Raw genomic sequence first — 18,635 nt, 5'->3', positions numbered from 1 at the left:
GGGCCTATGAGAAGGGGATAATAAATGGTTGGAGCTCACCCTGCTGCTGAGGGAGCTAAGAGATGCTGGGTGTGACACGATCTCTGAGAATCTGGCAGAAAAACATACTTACAAGCAATAATCATATGTTTCTTATTCAGACTGTTAATGCCCTGAGTTCATTACTACTAAGAACAGCAGGTCTTGCAGTCTTTAGTATATCATGCAAGTTTGGGCTGTTTCCTTACTATACTTCATGCCTGAGTCCCTGGCACTAGATAAATCAGCTGTAAAAGAGTGCCACTTAAATATGTCTGCCACATCTCCAGGCCATCATGTGGCCAAACATCTGTACAAATGCAGATGGATGCTCTCTAAGCAGCAGAGGTGGAGTTTGTCCCCTTTCATCTCTATTCAGCTGTTTTCAGGGAAGCAGCAGCTTTCCAAGTTGCAAAACAAGCTAGAGAAGAGCCATGCATGGCTGCTGCCCCCCCAGCCCAGCTGTGGGAGATGGCAGGGCAGCATGGGGCAACCCCAGCATCTGTTCCTCTCTCCATCCCACACTAGCCTGCAACGCCAGAGGTACACAAAGGTCCTGGCTGTCTAGAGCTGGTATCTTACAAAGAATAAACTGCCTCTTTCTGGTGTGTGACTTGTCAGCTATGCCAGTTACAGGCTGTAGGCAATGTCAGTGTGCAGTGACTGTGTGCAGTGACCTCTTGGCCCTCTGGGTTGAGTCCAGACCCAAAGATAGTGGCAGCTCTAGGGCTTTAGTGGGTCCAGTCAGAACTCAGTGCTGGGCACAGCAAGCCTGGACCTGGCTGGCTCTGCATTGGATTTGAAGGGATCCTATGGGGCAGCAAGTGCCCCTGAGCTCACCTGAATACCAGAGAAGTGTTCTGCCCTTCTCCCTCCCGGAGCTGAACTAGAGAAGGGGCTTTCAGTGGGTGACACAGGTTGCCCTCCAAACTGTGCAGAACTGGGATGGGCACCCCAAGCCACCCACTTCCCTACGCTAGCCTGGAAGCATGTGCAAAAACCCCATTATTCAGTATGGAGGGTGTCTGCCACTGTGAGAAATTTGTTTAAACTACGGCAGCTTCAGAAACACCCAGATCCACCAAACTCACCCCCTCTCCTGCTCCAGATATCTCCTTCACTTTTTTTTCCTTACACTATCCACATGTTTCTGGGAGGAGCAGGACCACCTTCATGATTGCACTCCTTCCCTGGGGCAAAGCAGGTAATGTTTCAAAGGAAAAATGATCATGTGTTGCTCTTTGTCCTCTAGATATCTGATGTACAAATCAGTCTTAAGTTACTGGGGTTCCTGCTTGATCCAGTAGCTATATGCTTAAGTCTAAAAATTATTGTTGCTGGTATTTTTTGTTTCCTAAGGGGAAGGAAAAGGGGATAGGAAGGTCAGAGATTGTTTGTGGATTGTCACAGGGCATGTCCAGCTGCAAGCTCAGGTTATCCAGTGCCACCTGCCCTCTGCTCAGCACTACTAACATCTCCCTTACAAAGAACAGGCACCTCTCCCTCCTCCCCCTTCTGAGCAGCACTGCAGAAACAACATAAACATCTGCATTTACCTTTCTGCTTATTTAAAAATGGCAGTAGGGATGAAGCCAAGGAACTTCTTTTGCCAGAGTCCTTGGAAGACACTTTACTTTGGTTAACAACAGTTTCTTCAATGGGTTTCTTCAGGATTATTCTTTCCTTCAGCTCCTCGGTGCTGACGGCGGAGGTCAGGGGCTCAGCACCTACTTTTGGTGCAACAAAGGAGCATTTCAGGTAGGACGCAGACTCTGCCAGGTTTTCCTTGTTCATCCTGCTCTCAGTCATTTTATTTGCTTCGTAGTCTGAGGCATCAGTGCGAGAGCCATTCTCTTCCTTGATAATGTCCATGACCATGGGCTTCATCAGAGGGGAGTCTTGCTCCCTCTTTGGGCTCTCTTCAGAGGCCGATGAGGCGTCACAGGATTCGATGATGAGCTCACTGTCAAGCTCAGCCTCCCGCTCCTCCCGCAGGATGCTGTACTGGATGGAGGGGGAGGCAGGTGATGGAGGGGGCCCTCCAATGTGGCTGAAGGTCATGTAGTTGGAGTGCAGCACCTCCTCAGCAGCCAGTGGGTCCTCTGACACCAGCTCTATCTCTGAGTCCCCTGACTCAGCACTGCTGGCGTCATTATCCAGGTGGGAGGAGGCAGCAGAGCGCCCAGGTTTGACCCGTTGGTCTCTCTTCTCAGTGGAAAGGCTTGGTGACTGCTGTGGCTCTTGGGTCTCAAAAGAAAAGCTTTTTGCTTCCTTGATGGCACCGATGAGTTCATCCTCTGACAAGCTTCCCTTGCCCTGTGACTCTGAGCCAGATGGTTCTGCCACCCAGAAAGAAAAGCAGGGGGGGGGAAATGTTAATAAGATTTTCTGCCTGCTTGGGAAATAAACACAATAGATTTCATGACATCATGGGATGGTAACAAAGGCAGAAAGTTTCCCTGTCTTAAGATGACTAACAGTAATAACAGCTTGTCCTTGCAGAGTGTTTCCATGCACATATTGTAAAATAAGTAGCATTTGCAACTTTCACTAAGGAAAAAGGTGAGGCATAGGGCACTGCTGGTCAGTGCTTGGCCAGTGAATCAGTAATATGGTTTTCCCCAGGAAAATCACAAGTCATGAGGAATGTGGACTCAGGCCACACATGACAGCAACTGTCACTAACAACCAGGGGACAAATACACACACAGGGCTGGTGGGTTCCTGACACCACTAATCATAACAACTCATGTGTAGGATTTTTTTGTCAAATTTTAACTTTGAGGTTAAAGTTTTAACTTTGAGGTGTGGGAAGTTCTTGGTCAGAAACTTTTCTCAGACTTTTTTTTTTGGTGGCAGGGGTTGTGGTGTGATGAATTCTCTGTTTGCTTTTATCTCCATTGGGTCTAAGAATGAGTAGTTTTATTTTTAATTTTTTTCCTGCAGTTCTTAATATTGTTAAGAGTTATCTTAATCAAATTAATGACTGACCACCTTGTCACTCCGAATTTGAAACAATTTCCCCCCCACCCCGCATTCCCTGACTGCGGGCCTAGATGAAGGCATGCTCAATGAGTTAAAATGAGCGTTTGAAAAGGCTTGCCAGTCACCCAGTATTGGCAAGGAGTCCATATCCCATTCTAGAAGGGTACCCAGCACCAGGCCTCCCACCTATTCTGCCTCCCTATCACTTTGCCATGTGGGATTTTGTAATGAAATAAAATAATAATAATTTTTTTAAAAAGTAAAATTGCATGTAAGGGCCTTGCAATAAGGGTGACAGAGACAGCATGAGGTGTCTTGAGTTACTGCATGGGGAAGGGCCTCCACTTGATCATTCACAGAACATCAGCCAGTCAAAAAACCCAGACTCTACATCAGCTGCAAGGCCAGCCAGGCCACCTGAGCCTGTCTGTACCAGGGGGCACCATGGTGGCACTTTGCATCCAATTCCCTGCCAGTGCCTGGCCACTGCCACCTCCTCATCACCACTTTCCAACTGGAATTTCCTAACACACCCTTTTGGGTGACAGAAAAAAGCTGGATTCTTCATTCATGTTGAAACAGCCATCAAGCACATGTGGAAATGTGTCCTCTGGATTCTGAAGTGCTCATTCACTGATTTTACATCACTATTACCGTGACAGGGGTCACTAGGTGGTATTACAAGTGGTGAGGGCTCTAGAAAGTCATCAAGAAAGGAGACACCAAGTTTCTTCCTGCTGATGCTAGTGAAGAGGCCCACACAGGACACTGCTTTTATCCACATCTGTGAGATTTCTGGCCCCTCAGCTGCAGGCATGGGGAACCTCAAGCTGACTTGTGCCTGCTCCCAGTGGTTATTTGCCCTTTAACCTAGCCACACTTTAGGTGCAGCCACTGGCATCAACCCCCAAGCACATCTAGCTGTGTTGGCCATCTCTGCAAGCTCCTCTCCAGCAGAGGGTGGGAGAGAGATTGTATCACATGTAACCTGGGGAAAAAAACCAACAGTATTTGTGGATTTTTCCTGATTTATGGCAGGAGTACTGTAGCTGATTTCTTCCTGATCTTATGCCTTCCCTAGGATCTGGTACAGAGGGAGGTTTTAATGATCGTACCCCCAGGACATGATGTCCTGCTATGAGATAGGTGAGAAAAACAACCTCCCCACATCCCTCCAAGCAGTTTTGGTTTGTGCATCTGTCAATACACATGATGTTGAGCATGTATTTTTGGCATATCTGCAGCCCCTCTGACTGAACACCTCTTGTAGCAAGATCTCTTTCCCTCAAGAAAGTCCTCCTGCAGCCCAGAGGTGGTCACATCTGGGATTAAGTTGTTTGGGACTGTTACAACACGCTCCTGTCAGGATGCTGGTAAGCTTCTGTTCCATCGTCCGGGCTGAGCATCCTTCTCCTCCGGCTGCAGGAAGCTGGCATGAGCTGCGCCACTCTCCTGCCTCACCACACGTGAGCATTTTCTCCCTGAGCAATGACTTAATCTGACACACGTCCAAGCCAGCATGTGACCATCAGCCTTTGTAGCGCAGCAACGCACTGGCCTTCGGCTTCACCCCACCCCTGTCCACCCTGGCAGTTTGTAACCCTCAGCCACCGCATGCGAACAAAAGAAGTTCTTTATGGGCAGCAGCAGAGTGTCACATTTACTGCTGGCTCAGGAAAGTGTATAAATACCCATCGCCTTTCAGTGCCAGGGCAGTGTCTGAACAGACCACATCATCCTTCCCCAGAAAGATGATGGCCAGCCATTAAAAGTAAACTCTTTTCAAAAGTCCTGATCCAAGCAGGAGCTAACAGGGGGCTTTGCCAGAATGCTTGAGGGGTATCTAGGAGCAACGACTTTGCTGGGTCACTAGATAGAAATAGCAAGGGCAGGTTTTACATTTCTTTCTTGCTTACAGACGCAGAGTCTGGGAGCAGTGTGTCCCTGACTGTGGGGATGGGAAGTCCAGAGAATACACCCTGCAGGAGCCAGTCCCAAAAGGAGATGCCTCTTTCTTTCCTTAACACAATACATAAGCAGTGCTTCTGGTTTTCCAGAACCCTGATGCAAGGTAGTAGGACCACCCAGAGCTGTTTGGGCAGTGGTAGGGATCAGCTTTGCCCATGGAGAGGTATATTTTTGAGCCAGCAATTACGTTAGCCACAACAGTACCTGCCAGTAAGGCAGTAGCATGAAACTCATCCAGACACTATTTAACTGTTTCGATGGGATGTGGTTATCAAGTGTCATGAAAGCAGCCTGTAACACTTGTCAAAGACTGAATAAATAAGAGTTAGTGTCTGAAGTTAATTACTGTGTAGTGCAAAAAGTGTAAATCCCCAGCATGTCTCAGAAGCAGTGTGTGATGTCACTCAGACAAATAAAAAGAAAAATAGAGCTCTAAAGTCTATTTATTATCTAAAGACTCTGTCTGATGCAGCCAGGATAAACTGACAACTGTGGACAGGAACTTGGTATTTTCTTAAGGGTTGGCACCACTCTGGGTGAAAATCCCAGGGTGTCATTTTAAAGAAATTCCATTTTATTTTTAAAAGCTTCTAGATGCCACAAAGCAATGGAAATTTCAGCTTGGGGATGTTTATTGTCAAATGTTCCTTGTCAAAGGGGGTTAGACTCAGGATGCTGAAATTTAATTTCAAGTCTGAAAATTCTGGTTTGTGTCACAGACCTTTGTTCCTTTTAAAAATACTATACTATTTCTATATTTTAGCAGTCTGTAACAGGGAAAATGAGGAATATATATTATGTAAACCTGCAGTAATCAGTCAATAAGAAAATGTAAAAATGTGAGGTTTTTTGTGCTTTTCCACATACACTGCCACCACCCTTCCACCCCCCAAAGGAGCCTTTAAGAGAGACTTTTTCTTTCCCCATCCAGTCCACTTTGTAAATGAGGTGACAGGATTTTTCTCCTCAGCACTTTGTAAAAGCAGCACTTTCACTTGAAAACAGCACTTATTTTTAATGGCCTTAAAGCAGCCATTCAATTTATTAAAAGTGAACCAAACTGCACAATTCATTTCCTCTGGTGAGCATGACCAGCCAAGGTGACTGGGGTCCAGCCCAAAACATCACTTGACACCTGCCATCTCACAACTTCCACTGCAGCAATTGCTGACTCCAGTGGGAATTTGGTTCAGCAAGCCTGCATCTGACTCTAGTCATGCTTCTGAACAGATCACAGCAATTTATTTCTTTAGATCCCCAGTCCTGTCTTCCCTTCTTTACATACCAAAAGGGCAGCTCATCCCGAGCAGTCTGTCAGTGATGGGCAACACAGTTCACGCCTCTCTTCAGTTTTGCAATGGAGACCTGTTAATCTCTGCTCACATTCCCTTAGACCCACCCCACAAACCCGTAGTACTTCTCCAACGTGCAGGGCTACAATTGCAAACGCTTTCTGAATACTAAAAATCCCAGTGCCATGCACCAGCATTACCTGTGCCAGAGGATGGTGGCGTGACAGACCCCGGGCTGTCATCTTCTGGCTCTGACACTGTCACTGTTGGTACCACCTCACTGGTTGGCTTCAGGATGGTCTCTGGTGGAGTCAGGCTTGACTCTTTGCTGGCAGCTTCCCCAGTGCTTTCCGTCTCAGTGAGCGTGATCTTGACAGGGGCTGTAACCACAGAGGCACTGTGCTGATCTCCAGACCTTGTGTCTTCAAGATTGTCTTGCTCTATGGCTGCCTTCATGCTTTCTGAAGCTGTCTGATGAGGTTCAGCACTGTGGCTGGACGTGGTGGCTATTCCCTGGTACTTATCTGTCAGGTCAGGGCTTTCATCCTCTGAGTCAGAGTCATTCTTTTCTTGGTATTTTATTTCTTCTGATCTACTTATGTCCATGTATTTGTAGGCTTCTACTTTCATGGGATCTGCTAAGGTTTTATCAACTTCAACAGACTCTGCAGGAGTCATCTCTATTCCTGAATCTGAGCTAAACAAGCCACGGGACTCAAAGCCAGTCACATCTTGAACAGGATGCCCCAGGGCGTTAAATCCCTCTGTGCTGCCAGAGCAGGGAATGGGGCTGTTTTCCTGCTGGTAAATGCCCGTGAAATAGGTGGAGTCCCGCGGGGTGGTGTAGTGGACGTCCGAGATCAGAGAGGTGTAGAAGGAGTTGTCACCTCCGTTAGCGGTGGACCCATAGTCAAAGAGGTGTGAGGAGGCTGTGACACCTAAAGCAAAGACAGGAAATGGATGCAGAGTGAGGACACAAGTGCCTGCATGCTTCAGCCTGTCCACACAGCTGGACTTGCTCCCTGCTCATTTTAGACTCGGTTTATGCACCAGGCTTGGCTTTGCTTGTAACATCTTTGGGACTCCCTCTTACCATACCTTTGGGCAAGATAGTGGCACATCTGTCAGAAGACAGCTGCTATTGTATCTTAAAATAGCTACAATGATCATGATAGCTGCTAAGAGTTCATGGCCAATGTCAGCCCAGCATATGTCCAGTGATTTGACTCAGTATGAGTCAGGGGCTTACTACTCCATATTCTTAAATAAATAAAAAAAAAAAAAACAAAAACAAAAAACCCCAAACCAATGATGGGCAAAGAGATTTATTTATTTTTAAACAAAGAGGAGGCGTTTCACCCTAAGGAAACTTTTAATTATAAAATATTCTGCTGCACAGAAATTGTGATGGCAAGTTGGTAGGCAGCTTTAGATTCCATTTTCTCTAAGAAGTGTAGAATCATTAAGGTTGGAAAAGATCTCTGGATCATTAAGTCCAGCTGTCAACTCAACACCATCATGCCCACTAAGTAATGTCCTGAAGCATCACATCTACACATTTTTTGTCTCTACCACCTCCCTGGGCAGCCTGTTCCAATGCCTGACCACTCTTTCAGGAAAGAATTTTTTCCTAATATCCAAACTAAAACTCCCTTGGTGCAACTTGGGGCCATTTGCTCTTGTCCTATCGCTTGTTACCTGGGAGAAGAGACTGACACCCACCTCACTACAACCTCCTTTTAGGTAGTTGTAGAGAGCAATAAAATCTCCCTTCAGCCTCCTCTTCTCCATGCTAAACAACCTCAGTTCCCTCAGCCACTCCCCATAAGACCTGTTTTCCAGACCCGTCACCAGTTTTACTGTCATTCTCTGGACATGGTCCAGTGCCTCAATGTCCATATTGTGAGTGGCTCAAAATGAACCTAGTATTTGAGGTGCCCTTTAAGAGTACCCACCCTAAATTTGTGAAATACAAGGGCAGAGACTAAACAAGCTCACTTAGTTATTTTCATATGGCCAGAAAGCCATATCCTTTGTGCACCTTCTACAAAGCACTCCAGCATGGAAGTGGTTAAACCTCTGCTCACACCCATGCATCATTTCTATACGCCGCCTCCAATTCCCCGTCTGGCTTTAAGTTCCTGAGGATGACGCTAATTATATTACAAACAATGGCCACTCTTTCTTGGCAGCATGAAGCCCAGCTCGATAATAGGAACAGCAAGATCCCCCATGAGGGAGGCAGGAGGTGGGGAAACATTTTTATAGGGGCTGAGGGAACTAGGATGTAAAGGAATGAAGCTGATGTCTGGAGGAGCTGGTGTCTGTAGGGGGGCAGAAGCCAGTTAACCACTTGCACACTGACCTACACTGCATCACAGAAGCTGGACAGCTTTTACTAACCTTTGCTCATCACCCTGCAAGTGTGTGTGCTGTGTACTGGGCTACAACACACATTGCAGACTTAAAACTAATATTAAAAGGATGTTGCAACAGCTGCACAGCCAGAAGCTGAAAAAATACCAGCACGAAACCTCCTGAGCTACTTCCATTTAGCTATTTTTTTCCCCTCCATGCATACACATAATGATGCCATGTCTAAATACTGTCACAACTATTTTTTCCCCACAACCCTCCATGCATTAGACACATGCAGCTCATTTAGTGAACCCTCCAGCAATTTTCTTCTCCTTTTAACACTGTTCAGTGCATAGCTGCAGGCTTTGTTTTACTGCACAGCCTTGCTTCAATTTGACATGCACATCTCAGGCCCTGCACAAAGGCAGAATGACCATTTCCCTCACCTGTAGTTTTGTATCACTCAGTGCTATGAGGACTTGCAAGTAACTTCTCTTTCTTGGGCTGCATTTAGGGTAGGAACAGCATGCTCCTCCTTTTGCAAGGAGAAGCCTGGGAGCATACGGGAAAAGCAACCAAAAAGTGCCACACCTTGCTTTTCACCCTACCTGTGCTATCTACTCCTGTGTATCCACCTGCACTGTCTTTGGGTGCTGCTGGTCCCTCACCACTAAACTGTTAGTGTACACACCATGGTGACAGCAGGTCCATCCCCACACCCTGAGAGGGCCAGTGGTTTGTGGCAGCTGTTTTTGCCACAGGAGAGCAGAATAAGTGCTGTACTAAGGTGCACAATTATCACCATTCCCAGTCATTCCCAACCTTTAGATTGCTCTTTGCACTGCTATGGAACATTGCACAGAATGATCATAAATATTGCTGTGGAAAAAGCCAAGATCTTGTTTCAGAATGGTGAGTGTCACTTACACATGAATTTGGGACTTTTTCTTTCCTCTGTATGTAACTTTATATTTACCAACACTGAATTTTGTCTTCAATTTTCCTGCCAGCTCACTCAGGGCTGCAAGAGCCTTTTGCAACTCACTGCAGGCAGCTCTCATCCTTGCTGCTCAAAATGACTCAGTCTCATCAGCAAAGGTACATGAAAATGGATCCTAAGTGGAAAACCACTGGGAAACCAAAACAGAATAAGGGCTAAGCTGGGCTGCCCAGCAGCAACATTAGGTCCTACCTGAGGTCACACAGTGCCTCACAAGGGTAGCTCATACCCAAACCCCATTTTAAAATAATCAGTCAGAAAAAAGGGATGGGTTCTTTTTCTTGCAAATATTTTTCTTGCTGAATCTACCTTTTGGAAAATTGTCCATGAAGAGGCTTGGATTTTCACAAGTGTGTTGGTTAGCTGAAATTATCTGATGCATTGCTTATACAAACATATTTCAGGTGATAAATTGCTGACTACAGACTCTTCATGCTTGTTGCTGCCAGTATCTGCTGTTTGTAATTTACTATTTGTGGTGGGTGAGTAGCATGGGGTTTCACAGCAGCTCTTTCATTACATGATTCTTTGGTACCTACTGAGTCTGATCCAAAGCCCACTGAATTCACTAGAAAAGTCCCAGTGATTCTGAGCAGCTTTGGACCAGGTCAAGATGGCTGTACAATAGTGCTGTGCTGGATGCTTATGAAAAATACACCATCACAATATCATCAGTGAGCAAAAATCCTTTTCTACAAATGTCCCACTAGTGCTAGTAATGAGGGAGTACAAACATGGTCAGAGGAGATTGAAGTCATCATCAAACCAATATTCATGCATATTGTTTGCAGCTTTCATTTCTGCTTTGTCCATGGTATACGTGAGCCAGATGCACATGCATTTGCAGCACTTAATGATGCTGATCAATAAAGCAGTGAAAGGGGTCCTAATGTGTGTGTGTCAGGTGCTTCATAGCAGGAGTTATTGCAAGCCAGGAGAGTCACCATGATAAAGGGAGCCTGGGAAAACATCATCCTATTCTTTATGTTATTCATTGGCAGGAAGAAAAAGAACCCCAAAAGAGTCACAGACAGAAACATCACATCTGCAAATAAACAAAAGCAACACTGCAGCAGATGTTAACACAAAAGCTGATTTAAAATGGACGTGCTGTCAGTCAGAAATCTTTCTCTTTTTTTGTCTTTTCTCTTTTCTCTGCAGTGGTTTTGCAAATAATGATGAAAGCAGAAAATGCATCTCTCTCAGGTTCAGGAGGAAGACAAAGAGTTAAAGGGTGTTTGAGCATGACCATGTGCATGTGTCAGTAGAGAGGGTTAACATCAGCAGAATATAGAAAGATCCCAAGTCTCAAGGCAACTGAAGAGACAAAAGCGCTGAAGACAGCTGAAAATGCCTAATTACTAGGGTTTAATGCAACAATCTATTTCCACAGGGAATGATTTAAAGCCACTGGTAAAACTGCCTCTTATTTGGGAAGTGTGAATCTATCAGCTATTAGGCTGACTATTAAAGACATGGAAACCTATACAGCTGAGCAAGATTTTTGCTGAAGAATAGCGTATTCAGAGCCTGGTGATTAAGCAATGACCTCTCTGGCTTTAAGTTTATTTAGTTCAATATCCGTGGGAAGGAGAAGCTGTGAATAGCACTGGTAATGGATGGCAGTATCAGATCTGAATTCACCCCTGTTACAAAGGGTCAGGTTTTTTAACTGGATTTCCTTCAAATGTATCCAAAAACCTTGCCTGCCAATTCAGGTAGTGCAAAGTTATTCAGTGCCTGAGAGCAGCAGTCACATCTTCTTGTAATATGAGCCTTCAGGAAATAATTTCTCTTCCTGTGACCTGCTAAGAAGTAATGGGTCTGATTCAATCACCTGAGCACAGATGAGATGCTCAGCAAGTTACATGAGCTTTCAACAACTCTAAAGAAAAAAACAAAACAACAACAACAAAAAAACCCACAAAAACCAAAAACCTGAAAATTACTTTTTTGTTTCCTGAGAGTAAGTAAGTGAATTCTCCAGAAATCCTCTCCTACAATACTGTATTTAGTGCTATTTAACTACTGACACAAGAAATAATTTAGAAATTGTTGGTTCCATGCTGAGTACCTCTTAAGAAAGGCAGCTGAAGCTCAGTTTGGATCAATGCAAGCTACTGCTGCAGCGCACTGGAGAAGGAAATAAATATATGGCTGAGAACAACAGACAAGGAAATCAGCTATTTTAAATACAACTGATTTAATTATATATTTTTTGCAATTAGAGTGTGCTTGGTCCTTCTTAAAATTGATGACTTTGGAATACTGAAATATTGTGTTCAATTTTCAATACAATTGAATCATAGAATGGTTTGGGTTGGAAGGGACCTTAAAGATGCTCTAGTTCCAACACCTCCTACTAGGCTTGCTTTCTCAAGGCCCCATCCAACCTAGCTTTGAACAACTCCAGGATTGGAGCCTCCACAACATCTCTGGGCGACCTGTTCCAGTGCCTCACCACCCTCATGGTGAACAATTTCTTCCTAGTTTAATTTAAGTCTAGCTTCTTTCAGTTACCCCTTCCTTGTCCTATTACTACACACCTTTGTAAAAGTCCCTCTCCAACTATTCTGTAGGCCTCCTTCAAAGACCAAAAAATACTTCAGATACTGGGAAATATGCAGTCTCCACATTAACCCGCCTTTCTTAATCTTCACACACAACTCTGGTGACCTTCAACGGCACAGAATGACACAGAAGGACACACGCTGTCAGTTCTGCAGAAGAGCTGGCAGCCCCACAACATGAGGTTCAGTATTTATTGTGCATCAGTGATTCGGTGAGAAATATTAATTTTTCAGAAGAGGAGAGGGGGAACTAATTTGTAATTAGATGAGGCTATTTTTACAGACTGGAGCTGCACTAAGAAGGGGAAGGATCTTTGGTTGCAGCCGGAGGAATCAAGGTTTCAGTGACCTTTTCAGACAAAAGCAGTGTTGAGCAAGCTGCTTCCAGCAAATTCCTGTAAGTCTTTTAAATAGTTGGCTCTGATATTTGCTTTGGATATTGAGCCCCAGAAGTTACCAGCTACCCAAGCACTGCAGGGCTGCTAGCTCCCAGGAGCAGTCTCCACAACTTACTCTAGTGTTCATGCAGATCACAGCCTCCTGGTGACAGGGTCCACCTTGTCCTGTTTGGACAGTGCCTGACCTGCAGTAATTGATGGACTAGGGAGAATAATGAGTGAAGTCCTATAAACAAGAGGAGAGTATTCATTTGACTGGCCCCAAATGATGCTAGAGGGTCTCCCAGGCCACTTGTGACACCCAGTACCTTGACCCTTTAGATGTCATCCAGAGATTTTGGGTAGCAAAAAGCCCAAAATCAAGTGATGAGTTTTTTCCAGCACAGCTTTGCTCTGATCCAAGACTCCAGAAGGCACCACAGAGCTCAGGGATATGTAGTGACTTTCAGTACACAGGATAAAACCTAGGTCTGTATTGTCCTGAGATGGCTGAGCACTTTGCTTTTCCTTTTATAATTACCTTTTCACTTAGAGAGGCTGATTTTATGGCAAGGCTGTTCTACATCCAAGGAGGAGAGTCCAACTGCCCGGAGCTTGACACCACCTAAACACCTATATCTAGAGATCAAGCCACAGCTCATGGTCCTCTCTAATGACCAACACATACCATATTTCCCAGCCCAACATTGTCAGCTTTGTTTCAAGCTCTCATTAGTTTTTTATCACTCATCCATGACCAAACACGTAAATCTTCTTGCTTTCTTCCAGACACAAAACAAATGTTAAAGCAGCTACTAAATAGTCCTGCCTTGTCTGTACAGTTTGTCATCAGCCACTAGCAAGAAACCTGTGCTTGACCTTTTATTCCAAATCTCTTCTTAAAAAAGGACAAAAAAAAAAATAAAAAAAAAGAGGAAAAACTTCCTCTTATTCTTTTGACCCTGATACATTTTCATTGTTTCATTTTAGTTTCCTAACTCAGTTGCCTTCTTATTTGAAAACTCATCTTTGTAGCCCTTCATTGGGCTCTCCTCAGTAGTTCCCTTTCTTCATTGAACTGGGGAGCCCAGAACTGGACAAAATACTCCAGATGTGGCCTCACTAGGGCAGAACAGGTGGGAAGGAGAACCTCCCTTGACCTGCTAGCCACACATTTCCAAATGTCCTTTGCTAGTACCACTCTCAGCAGCAGCAAGGGCAACTTGTACAAGTGGCAGAGGCATCTTGGCCTCATGCCAAATCACAGAAGGCTTCTAAGTAGGTTGGCTGCCCGTAGGGATATCTGAGTGCACCACTTGAGATCCATGCTCTCCATTTTGCAAAAAACATCTCCATGAATTTTCTAACCCAGGACACTTCAATATCTATGCAAACTTCAAAAGTACTTGAGCTCTCATGTCAACTCAAGTAGAGCTTGAAACCTAAACAGCTGAGACCCCTCATGCCAAGTGTGCCATCAGCATGCTGAGGATAACACCACTAAATCAGCTCTCAGACTCCCCTCGATTAGCTTTTCTCCATAGCCAGAACTATGACAGCCCTGAGTCATCCCATCTCCAGAAGCTATAGGTTACATACAGAGAGCAGCAAGCTGCTCAGAAGAAAACTGTACCAGCCCTGGCAGCCGTGCCAGCTCTTCCCAGCTGCCAGGAGATGGTGCTCTTTGTTTTAGCTCAGGATCTGTAAACCCACTTTACAAGTTTGCTGCTTCTTTTCCTCCACAAGTCTCATGGCCCTGACTGCGGGACAGAACCCTGCAAGACACAGCTCTGGCAAACATGTGAATGTCCATCCCCGCCAAAGTCACTTGGGGATCCGCTTGCCCAATCAATGCTATAAGCAAGCTGGATGTCTCAGGAAGATACATGCTCCTATTCTATGATTATTTCCCCTATGGGTCCCAGATGTGCTGGAGAAACTCATAGTTTCTTCTTCCTGTCCCACAGCAGGTGACAGCTCTGTGCCTTAGCTCCTGGGAACTGGAATTATTCAGTGCATCAGCTGTGTAAGTTATTCAACCTTCCTCCTGAGATCCTGCAGCAGCCAGAGGAAATGCTGCCATGCAGAGAGGCAGGGACTGTCTCCTGCACAGGTAGGTGGGCAAAAGGACAGGGTGGAAAATAAACAAGCTTGATTCTCCTTACACTGGTTACTCCATTGACTTCATTGGAGTGACTTCTGATTCATCCTGGCTGAGATGGGAAGCAAGTCCAGGACTCAAGTTACTGATACACTTTGATGCATGTAAACCTCTCCTCCGGGTCAATTTGCTTTAGCTATCTATTGTAAGCAGACATTGCACCTTCCAGTTCCAGGGCTCTGCCATTTCAGTACTCCATGGGGGTGGGAGTCAGCTGGGATCCCAGCCTCTCAAAACCTTGGCCGATGAAGCTGAGCATCTTTTATCAACTCATGGCCTTCTTATAAGCACAGAAGTTGGAGCAGGGGACAAAATGTTTTCAGGATCTAACCCCTGGAAGCCCAAACACTTCAGGGAGCTTCAGTTTGGTGGCTTTCTCGTTGGGACAGCTCCCCCCCCAGCAGCTGGCGTCAGGTCACCATCATGTTACACCAAAGCATGATTTTCCTGTGTGGCTTCCCAAGACCCTGCCTGGGGTTTTCTCCTATTGCCCTAGAGAAACTCCAGCTTTGCCAAAAACTGGGTGGACATGGATCAGGTCTTGGCTCAGCTGCTGAGCGCTACAGCTCTGTGTGCAGGAGGGCTGTGTAGCAGACACTGATGAGCTTTTAATAAGCTTAAGACAGATCCACTCTGGGGAGCACAGGACACACTGCGCTGTCGGCACAGTCATCCTAGCAAGCTATTAACAGCAGCCTCTGCACCACAACAGCTATTGTCTCCCTGCCAAAAAGATAGCAGGGTTCACCTTTTTGTTACTGCTGATAGGCACTGTGGGTGTGTGGTGCATTCCAGACCAAGCCAGTTTGGAGGAGCAGAGCTTGGTTTGGTGATGCTGAATATCCTCAGCTCACATGGACATCCAGAGCTCACAGCATCTGACAGAGAATGAATGCTCAGCAGGTCCCCCAAAGCCAACCAGCCAGTGTGCAAAGTGAACCCATAGTAAATGATTCAGCAGTTCCCACACCAACATGCCCTCCAGGCTTTCTGCTTCAATAAATGGCCTCAGAGAGCTCCAATTTGTCCTGGCATTAAAACCCTGGTATAAGGTCTGTGACAGCCCTCCCCAGAACTCTAGACAGCATGAAAAATCATGGCCACTGAAACAAAAAAAAGAGCTTTCAGAGGAACACAATAAAACATGTAAAGTTGCAAGTGCTCCTGCTGGAAGTGCAGCTGCAGCAGGTCTTAATTATCAGAAAAGGTTACAAATATAATTTAGTAAGTTTTAACAACATTCTGGTTCAGGGAAAAAAAGCAGGTTTTCACTCCTGTGATAGTATCATCAAGAGTAACATGACTGATTGTTAGAGTTCAGTGATACTAAGGTACTGCCTAAAATGCTATCAGATGAACTTTGTTATGAATAATAAAACCCAGTTCACAAGAATAATTCATTCTTGCTTCACTGTAGTCACACCTCCCCTGGAAGGACCAAACTCCACTGAGTTGCATGACAAAAATCCTCCAAGCACTTAGCACCTAAATCATGCTTTTCAATGACTTGAAAGGGGTCCTCAACTCCCTTTAGAGTAACAGACGCCAAAGGATCTTACAAAATCTGGATTAATTTAGCTGTCTCATTTGTCTTTAAGTTCTAAGGTGTCTAAGTCCTATTTCAGACATGATTTAGGAACTTTGCCTATTCACTGATTTTACCCCCAGCTGGTCACTCTGCAAATTCAGACCAAGTTGTCCCTCAACATCCCCCTCAGAAACTTCCTCTTACCCTTACCCAGCCTCCATGCCAGGTCCCTGCTACAGGCACCTTCTGCCCATCCTGCCCCACCTTTGTTGTGTCCCGGTTACTTATAAATTCAGTCTCCCACAAGTGCAGTAAGGCAATACACAGCTATGCGGCTGCAGATTCAGACTCAGCCTGGGAAATAGAGAAACGCTAGCACCAGCTGCTTTTGATGCTGTGATAAACTCAGGACAGAAAATTGCCCTACAGCTTCAGGCTCTTCCACAGAGAGGTAAAAGCCAGTGCTGGCTATTAAAAGATGAGAAAAGAAGAAAGGTTGCCTTGCACTTGGGTTGGCTTCCCATCCTCCAAGGCTGAAGCCACCCCAGCAGAATGAATCTTCTAGCGAGACAGAGCGACAATTGCAATGAAGTTCAGCTGAAACCACTGAGAGCTCTCCAGAGGAAAATTAATTTTGTAACAAAGCATAACACCTACAATGATGTGTCAGGCATGGTAATTCAGGGAGAAAAACAGCTATCGGGCACTGAGAGCTGGGGCAAATCAGGAGTGACTCCACCAAAGGCACTAGAGTTACACCTGCATAAAACTGTCAGCAGGGAAGGAAGTATGAGGCCTTGGAGCCAACAAAGTATCCAAAGACAAGGCATCATTGGCCACAAATCAAGATCAAATCTAACGCTGAAGGGACAGTGAGGAAATCTAGGTCAGAGAGGACATGGTAGTGGGAGGCTGATGCAGGCAAAGAGACAAAGCTGCAATATCACAATCTAACTCCTTTTTCACTTAAGGTTTTGCAACATGACTCACACCAGAAAGATCAGAGGACCAGCATATGCTGGCTTTTTGTGACAGCCTTTACAGGCAGCAATAGAAGTATTGGGAGAAAAGACTGTGTATAGCACCAGGCAGAATCCAGCATGTGTTACATCAAGGAGGAGTGAGGAATAGAAACATCAGGAAAGATTTAAGGGGAAAAAAAAAGAAAAAGGTAAAATAGAGAAGCAGGAAGGTTATGATGACACAGGTGAGGCAGCAGGCTTGAATCCCAGCACTAATGTGGTTTCCTTACATGCTAAATGATTTCTCAGTTTCTAGAAAGTGGGGGCACCAAAGTTGCATCTGAAAGTCAATCAAAAAGTTTTCAAAATTATGTTAAAAGCTAAACCTCTCAAAGCAGTGCAGAATGTGGGGCAGCGCCACTGCAGCCATGTATCAGCATCAACCTGCTGGCTCCAGCTTCTGTTTAAGAAGGATCAGGCCATATGTGCAATGACTAATGTTATAAATGTCCTTCAAGATCTCTGTTTTATTTGTCTGCCACTGTCTCTTCCCCTAAATAAAAAAAAAAAAAAAAAAAGAAGAGTTTACTGCAAACAGAGAGAGGAAAATTCCTACCTAGACATCTGGCTTCTGAGAAGGACATTTTTAGAGACTTCTCACACTCGACTTGAGTGAAGAGCCAATGCAACAAACCACCCCTATTCTGACTGAATATGTGAGACCAAAACTATTCCCCCACCCTTGAGATCACCAGCAAGTCTGAAGTCTGTGCTTTGAACAGAGGTATAGTTAAGACTTCAAGGGACACAGGTTAGTTGGACTGTCTCACAGCCTGGAAGTGCAGGAGAAGCTTCTGCTCCTTCCTTGCTTGGCAGCTTTCCATCTCTTTTCCTTAGCAAAACCTGAAGGCTTTCAAGGGTGATGTAGGACTGCTGTGGTGAGTTGGGGCAGACTGACTTGTCTTTGGGCACATTCATAGACACCTTGGATATCACCAATGAGCTCCTCACTCCTGGATGCCCTCAAGCTAGGGAAAAAGGAGCAGCTCCTCTCCTCTCTATATGTGCACACCATGCAGGTAGCCCCATGGACAGCACTACAGACTCAACCCATTTTTCTCTGGGATAAGGAAACTTAGGACAAGGGTATCTTTGGCTCTGGCCCTCTTCTGTCCTGCTACAGCCAGCACAGCAGGGATAGAGATGATAGTGTTGCTCTAGGGCAGGCGGTGCTGAACACCACTTTTCTGGAAAAGCAGAGAAAAGCTACAGCAAAGCTATGCCTCTGCTCTTGCAAGAGAATCCAGCTCCTCACAGTCAGAGTTGGTGGGTAAATTACAGTCTTCTACAGATTTACAGACAGCAGCAGCTGCCCTAGAGAAAGCTTCTGAGGTTGTGGCTGAGCAACCTTGATTC

The 18,635-nt window shown here is 45.3% G+C and overlaps 1 protein-coding gene across 1 annotated transcript in view; it reads right to left on the bottom strand.

The window, feature by feature from the left end:
- Positions 1–18,635, bottom strand: part of RTN1 (reticulon 1) — a 129,789-nt gene that overhangs the window by 47,512 nt on the left and 63,642 nt on the right. The window contains exons 2-3 of the mRNA XM_068148963.1: positions 6,464–7,201; positions 1,575–2,357 (exon numbers count right to left, since the gene is read on the bottom strand). Of these exons, the coding sequence (XP_068005064.1) occupies positions 1,575–2,357; positions 6,464–7,201 (1,521 nt within the window). The remainder of the gene's footprint in view (positions 1–1,574; positions 2,358–6,463; positions 7,202–18,635) is intronic.

This window comes from Melanerpes formicivorus, unplaced genomic scaffold, assembly GCF_026170545.1.
Source record: "Melanerpes formicivorus ecotype bairdi unplaced genomic scaffold, bMelFor1.0.p_v2 SCAF_17, whole genome shotgun sequence".
NCBI lineage: Eukaryota > Metazoa > Chordata > Aves > Piciformes > Picidae > Melanerpes > Melanerpes formicivorus.
Note: the sequence above shows the minus strand (reverse complement) of the source record. Positions and strands in the feature narration are given on the sequence as shown.